This window comes from Vidua chalybeata, chromosome 1, assembly GCF_026979565.1.
Source record: "Vidua chalybeata isolate OUT-0048 chromosome 1, bVidCha1 merged haplotype, whole genome shotgun sequence".
Lineage (NCBI taxonomy): Eukaryota > Metazoa > Chordata > Aves > Passeriformes > Viduidae > Vidua > Vidua chalybeata.
Window position 1 is genome coordinate 33,124,763 of NC_071530.1, and position 7,344 is coordinate 33,132,106.

The following is a 7,344-nucleotide window of genomic DNA, read 5'->3' on the forward strand; positions in this document are numbered from 1 at the left end:
AAAAAAAATGGCTCCAGCTGTAATGCTTTAAAGAGAAGGCCGACAATTCTTCATTCCCACTACAGCTTTGCTATCTGCCATCACACCCAGGCCACTAAAAGAGGTTTCAGGAGCCTGCCCCACCCCCACCCCCCATTCTGGGCTGAATTTATACTGCAATAAGCTGAGATTCAAACGCGTTACACTTACCAAAAGAGTAAGCCTGTGCTCCAGTCTGTGGGTTTCCAGTATATGGAGTTTTAACCACCAAATCTGAGTATCTAAGAAGCCTTTATAAAATCTACTGGGCCACTACCAACCCCACCCCCCGTCCCCCGACACTCCAAAAGGCTATTTAGTACAAAAATTGGAAACTGCAATTTGCATGACATATCCTGCTAGGCAGGAACCACCCCTAAATTAAATACAGTGGGACTTCAGCCCTGACGGTACAAGGTGTTTCCCTATAACTGCACTGATTAAACAGTTTGCAGGCACCAGACCTCCAAGTCCTTTTTAGCAGACGTCACACTGCACAACATAAAGCAGCAGGCAATTGGCCAAAAATGGTTAGCAAAAAGGATTCCTTAAACCTCCAGCATCCAAATATAGCCCTAGCTGGTCACATGGGCTGCCATACAGTAAGTGCTCCTCACTTTACCTACCCTTTGATTAAGCGTTTTGAGCTAAAAAGCATGTACTTAGAACAGCATTTCAGTTTCCAGCCCAATTCCATGAACCGTATAATCTTGCTGTACCTTCCACATTCAGACTGGCAGAAAGGAAAGGTTGATTCAGGTTTCTAGTGAGCCCAAGGGGGATGATTAGCTAGAAGCAGCTAACAGAATATGAGACCTCTAACATATATGGGTATACACACATATTTATATGTGTGTATATATATATATATATAAAAATAAAGGCAACATATCTGCCACACAATGCAGTTGCTATAAAATACTTCATTATTAACACACTCTACGGCACATACTGATCTTTAAATAAATTGTTATACCTTACTCCATCTGGCATCTAGCAATATGTTCTTTTCATATTACTCCCATTATGATGAAAGCAGACCAGCTGATTACATCCACCTCACAAGAACTCCACAGTTTACACATCAAGAAACTCTGCAAAATTTCTGAAGAAAGGCAGGCCAGCTACTGTACTGTTGCCAGGTGTCAACTTGAACTGAAGAAAGTTGAGCTTGGCCCTTCTTTTCTCAGCCCCTAAAGCCACTGCCCAAGTTAAGTATTGCGCAGGTGTCAAATAAGTTTACATTACAAAACCTTGCAACTGCACTAATAAATACAACTGTCATTTTCCTTCCAAAGCCTTCCCCCCACTATCCGTGAGGATGAAGCCTTGCAGTACTCACTCACAAAAAACTTTGTGATCTTTGAATATGCAGAGGCTTGAAATGCTGTCACTATTTCTCAACTGCAGCTGGAAGAGTGAGGTTCCTAAAGAGGAAACCAGCCCAGTACCAGAGGCAAGGCCTAAACCCTGAATTAGCACACTTACTGCATTGTGTTACAGCAGGGCTTGGTGGCATAGATTTTTGCTAGAAGCATGGAGACTTTTATCAAACTCAAGCCCCCAGTTAAGCTATCAGATTCTGTTACAGACTTAGAAGAAAGCACAAAGAGGCACAGCATCGAGCACGTTCACATACCCACCAGCAGCTCAGCTGCACCGAGCACCACTTAGTTTCACATTTATACCGGCAGCCAGGCCGGCCTGCCTGCACTGAAATAACCCTCAGTACCCAGATGTTGCGCTATTTTTACCCTGGAAAAGAAAGAAAGGACACCCAACAAAACTTCAGAGCGGGAGGCCACGACAGCACAGACTTTATTCCGAGGCTGCAGCGCAGGTTTCGGCGCTCGGCAGCGCCCGGGCTCGCCATCCCCGCAGTGACGTGTCCACCTGAGGCTCCGGGGCCGCCGCCGCCGCCGGAGACAAAGTTCTGTAGTGCACTGACTGCTATCGTACCCAGAGTCGGAGTGTCACAGAACTTTGCTTCCGGAGGCTCCAGTCCTCCGCCGGTACCGGCGCCGGGGCCGCCCGCCAGCACAAATACCCCTGCCTGGGAAGGGAAGGCGCACACGGTTAAAGGTGGGGAAGGGAGCCCCCTCCTCCTCCGCGGCTCGGCGGGAGACCCGCTGCCCGAGGAAGAGGGCGAAGGAGGCGAAGACATTTTTTTTTTTCTTTTTGTTTTTAATAAATACCCAAAATGCATCCCCCCCCCACACACACCTCCCCCGATCCGGAGCTAACGGGCCGCCCTGCGAAAGCCGCGGCCGAGCAGCTGCCCGGAGCGCTGCCGCTGAAGCCAGCGGGGGCTGCCGCTTGCCGCTGACAGCCCCGGCGCCGCGGCCCTGCGGGACCCCGGGCAGCGTCGGGCATCCCCCCGCGGCCCCGCAGCCCCCGCGGGAGGGACCCGAGCGGCAACCCCCCCCGCCCGCCAGCCCTTCCCCCGCCGACGAGCGCAACAGGTCCGGCCCGCCCGGTGCCGCCCGCAGTCCCCGCGGCGGCGGCGGCCCCGTCCGGTGCGGCTGCGTTCCGCCGGGCGGCGGTGGCGGCCGGTGTCGCTCGCCCGCCCGCCCGCGCCGCGCGCCTGCCGCTCCATCTTGACTTTTGCCGACGTGGAAATTTTGGGTTCGGGGACGAGCCGCGCTCTTATTGGCCGGCGGCGGGCGGGGTCGGAGGTCACGGCTGCTGTCGCCGCTCCGCGCCAAAGCCGCCTCGCAGGCGGCCCCGCCCCGCCGCCTGCCCCGCCCGCCCGGGGGCGGCGCCGCCCGCGGGGCCCCGGTGGCCGCTGCGGCCGTGTCGGTGCGGAGGGCGGCGCGGAGGGGAGGGGGCGGCGGTGCCCCCGAGGGTCCTCGCCCGCGACTCGCTTCGGGCAGCCGCGGAACGGGGCTGGGGATGCGGGGCGGGCTCGAGGGCATGCCGCGGGCCCGCTGGGGGCGGGGACGCGGTGCCGGTTCTCGGTGCGGCCCCCCCTCCGCCGCTGCGGCCCCGCAGCCTTACTGCCCCGTGCGGGTCCCGTCCGCGCCCGGCGGTGCCCGGCCCCGGCCTCGGCAGCGCCCCCCGTCCCGCCTGCCGCAGCGCCGCGGGGAGGGCTCGGTGTTACCTCGGCGGAGGTGCTGCCCCCGAGCGCTGAGTGCCGCCGTGCTTGGGCTCCGCGGGCACGTCAGGTGTCCGGGTTTCTCCCCGAGAGAGCGGCCGGGGCTGTGCGGTGGTGGATGAGAGCACGAGAGTTCCCGGCCGTCTCCAGTTCCCGCTTGGCTTTTGAAGGACTTTAGAAAGAATGTAACAACTTTTACTGCAGAGTGCGTTCCCTCTCCCCGAAGGAATAGCTGAGGGCATCTGTTGTCTGAAAACAATGTTTTCTGCTCTCTCTTGAAGGTTTTCAGGACTTCATTAGTTCTCTGTGGAACTCATAGTTTACTAATAGTACAAAATTACCTAACCAAAGCTTTGAAAATAATTCCTGCAATTGTTTTTATCTCTTACATTGAATTAAAGTCACAGAACTTAAACTGGGCTTACAATCCAGCTTGTTCACTAGGCTCTGATGGAACTGCTAACACCAGTAATATTTTGAAACATTGATCCAGGGCTCCTCCAGCCATGGAAGCCTCGACAGTAAAAATGCTCTTCCTGTACTTGAGGCACTGGAGTAGTTCCAAGAGAGCCGTTCACCGATATGAGCTGTGTGTGCATGCAGGTGTTCATGGGAGGAGACGTGCCAGCCCTGTCCTGCAGCGGCATCACTTCGCCATGAACTCCAGTGTGTATGTGATCCTTGTCATTATGGGATACAGCAATACCTGTTAACCCAAACCTATGGCTGTCATTTCAGTATCTGAAAAAGAAATACTCTGAAAAATGCTTTGAAATTAGGTTTTGCCTCCTTTGTCTGCAGAAAAAGAAAGGGCAAACCTTTCTTAAGCCTTTCTGTTGTGTTTTAAGAACATGTTCCTCCTTCCTTGTCTGCACCTTCACTGTGCTGTTCAGTCATCAGCCCTATTCTGTCTTACTGCAGCTTCCCATGGGTAGTAGTACTTCCCATCTTCCTATTGACCCTCTGTCCCTGCTCCCTCCACATACACCTTCTCTGCTAGGCCATGGAGCAGTCCCCAGCTATGCCTCTGCTACTCAGCTGTGTGTACGGGAATATTGATTTGACAGTGTGTATGCTCTGTGAAAAAAATCAATATTTCAGTAGATTGAGCAGAGTGTGCAGCAGTGTAATGGAGCCTAGCCTGCTAATGTAATGTGCAGGGGTCCTCATTCGGAGATTGAGGTCAGTCAGAAAATGGAAATGTGTTTTCTTATTTTATTGTGTGCTTCAGGTATAATGTAGGCGTTTATGTTCTGGTGTTTAACTTACACCACGCAGTTACTTTTAAGTCATATACAACAGAAGGTCACATATTGCAGGTGACATACACAAAAAAGCATGCCACAGATACACAATCCATTTTTTTAAAGCTCAGTAAGTCCCCTCTTACCTTTATCCATCATATATCTATCAAACAGTTGTGAGGGAAAATGCATAATTTTTGTTTCTGCAAATAAAAATAATCTTCTATTGTTTGGCGCAAACTTGGCTTCTGATTATGTAATGAAACATGCAGTACTTTAACAAACTCCAGTATAGCGACATGTATTGAAGAGTATCATAAAACAGGCATAAATGAAAAGAAGGAGGGAGGAGAAATAACCAATGTATGACACAAAACCAGAGTAAAAGCTCCCACTGATTTTAGTGGACCTGGGATTTTAGCCAGAATGTTCTCCATGATACATTTTCCACTTTTAAAACCATTGCATCATGCCTTAAAACGTAGCAAAAGTAATTCCTGAAATGACATGAGAAACCACAGCATTCTCAGGCTCAGAGTCAAGATTAGTGTAAGCTAACTATTGTTTCACAGCTCTGGGGACACTTGATACGGTTTTATCTTCACTTAATAATTTTATTTGCTGGTTTTGTCAGAGGCTATTTCCACCAAAATCTCTCACTGCAGCAGTGAGCACAGATCTATACTACAGGCAGCAGAGTTTTATGTTTGTGCATGCTACAATGCTTTGTGCTGAATTTAGCACACATTTCAAGATGCTACGGGGGCCCTCATGTTCAGTCAAAAACGCAAAGCTATTTATTCTTTCGTCATTCACGTTCTTAATTGGAGACTGATTTGGCAGTCGTGGCTGGGGAGGCACGCAGGGCTGGAGCAGTAACATCTTTCAGTTACAGCTCTGGTTTAGGACATGACTCATGGAGAAAGCTCCCAAATGTAAAATACTGCTACCTACAAATGAACACGACACTGGGATTTCACAGAACTTGGTTGATATTCTTCAGTCACAGAACACAGATTTCTCATATATGTTTCACTGTGCTGAAGAAGTGCTTGTTTTAGTATTAACAGCTGCTGGAAACCTATGCACTCACCTCTCTTAAAAACATACCTCAAGACATGCCACATGTCCTAAAATATTCTGGCTATAGTTTAAAAAATAATACTGTAATAACATAAAATGTAAAAATATATTAAAATCACTATGACATAGTATTTTACTTGATCCTAGAAAGCTTTCCACAGTACAAGTATGATAAACTGCAATGGAAGTATTATTCCAATTGAAATTAGAAGATAAATCTCATAGCTGAAGATTAAGAAATAATAATTAGTCTTGCACTTTAAGAGTCCATCTGTTTTGGCAGCATGATTCCAGCTAAGAAGATTCAAGGAGGTAGTTACTATGTGAGACAGACAAAAGTACATGATATAGGGGACCACTCTGTGACGTTTTGTAAAGTAAAGCTGAACAGCATTTCACAGAATGTTAGTTTAAAAGGTGGGAGAGTTTTATGATATAATAATTTACATTTATGAACTGAAGACTCTGCTTTTCAAGTGTTTTCATCTGCCAGCTTTGTGATATATTAAATTAGGGGTGGGGTTTTGTGGTTTTTGTTTTGGTTTGGTTCGTTTGGGTGGTTGATTTTTTTTTTTATTAAGAAACTAGAACATTATTAAGAATTATTATTTAAATCTAATTGAAAACTAGAGTTATGATGGATGGAAAATTAATTTTCTCATTAGTTGGAGAACTTTTATGGTATTCGTACAATAAGCACTCAGCCTAAAGTATCAATCAATATTATAGAATGTTTTAAAACAAATGTAAACAATTTATATTATGACAATTTGTAGCATTACTTATTGGTAGAAGAAAAAAGATACGTAGAAACTCAATACCATATAATTCTAATTCTTAGTTGGTTTTTATCTGAGATTGCTCTTAATTAAATATGATTTGTGTTATATCTGTGTAATTCTGGTCTTCATTAGTATAATAAATGTGCATTAAAACAGCATTTTAATATCCTAACTGTGAAATTTCAATTGAGTAAATTAAGGTTATGAGTATTATAATGCAATATTTTGCTGAATGTTTTATTTCCTAGTGCTTAAATTTTCTTGCATATTGGAATCATAAAATTAATTGTTAACGTTAATAAATAATGATAGATAGTCTAAGTCAGCAGTAAGTCAGAGAAGAATCCAGGTTTCCTGAATTTCTATTCTCTCCCTAAAGAATAGACAAAGTAGATACTTCTTTCTGAAATTGTAGAGATGCATGACTGATATAAATACAATTTTAGCAGAACCTGAACATTACTAAAATAAGACAAGATCAAGCGTCAAATCAAAACGTGAAGGTACAAGGACATAATGTAATGAACTTTCATTCAAGGCCAGTAGAAATCTTTCTATTGACTTTAATAAAAGTGTTATCAATTCATAATGTGCTGGCATCAAGTGTATGAATAGCTCCATTAGTTAAGCAGCTAAAGCTCATAACAGCTTATATGTTAGAAATGTGCAGAATCAAACCCTTCATGACTCCTGAAAAACCTGCAGGGAGTCAGAAGGGCTTCGTTTACATTATAGATCCCAAATTGAGTGACTCTGTCGTCCACAATTTAAAGAATTTATAAATGGATCTGCAAGGTGATCACTGCAGGGTTAGTGTAACACTATCTGCAAAACCTTCGTATTTTGGAAAGCAATGGTCATTCCAAAATATGATTTGTTGAGCATTAAAATGAAATTAGAACCTTTCTGGGAAAAAAATGCCAAAAAGGCATAAAAAGACAGCAGAAGCCAGTAAGAATACTACCTTTTGCCCTGTTTGATGATGCTCAGCTTTGCATAGCTGGCCCAGAAAGAGATTAACAAATTGAATTGTTGGGGTTTGAACCTCTCTTGCGCATTTCCTCCAGGGAATGCCTAAGCACTAAGCAGCCATCTACTTTGAAGAAAAGAATGGAAAGTTTTT

The 7,344-nt window shown here is 45.9% G+C and overlaps 1 protein-coding gene across 1 annotated transcript; it reads right to left on the bottom strand.

The window, feature by feature from the left end:
- Positions 1-1,768: 1,768 nt before the first annotated feature.
- On the bottom strand, positions 1,769-2,424 carry LOC128783636 (PE-PGRS family protein PE_PGRS61-like). Its single transcript, XM_053934613.1, has 2 exons — positions 2,242-2,424; positions 1,769-2,071 (listed from the first exon to the last, which is right to left on the bottom strand). Exons 1-2 carry the CDS (start codon positions 2,389-2,391, stop codon positions 1,769-1,771), a joined length of 453 nt encoding a protein of 150 aa, XP_053790588.1. The 5' UTR covers positions 2,392-2,424.
- Positions 2,425-7,344: the final 4,920 nt, after the last annotated feature.

Excerpts from the sequence above, each read along its gene's own strand:
- LOC128783636 (XM_053934613.1), bottom strand. The coding sequence starts at position 2,391 with ATGCCCGACGCTGCCCGGGGTCCCGCAGGGCCGCGGCGCCGGGGCTGT. Across the intron at positions 2,072-2,241 it reads TTAGCTCCGGATCGGGGGAG|GCAGGGGTATTTGTGCTGGC; the intron begins GTGTGTGTGGGG and ends TTCCCTTCCCAG.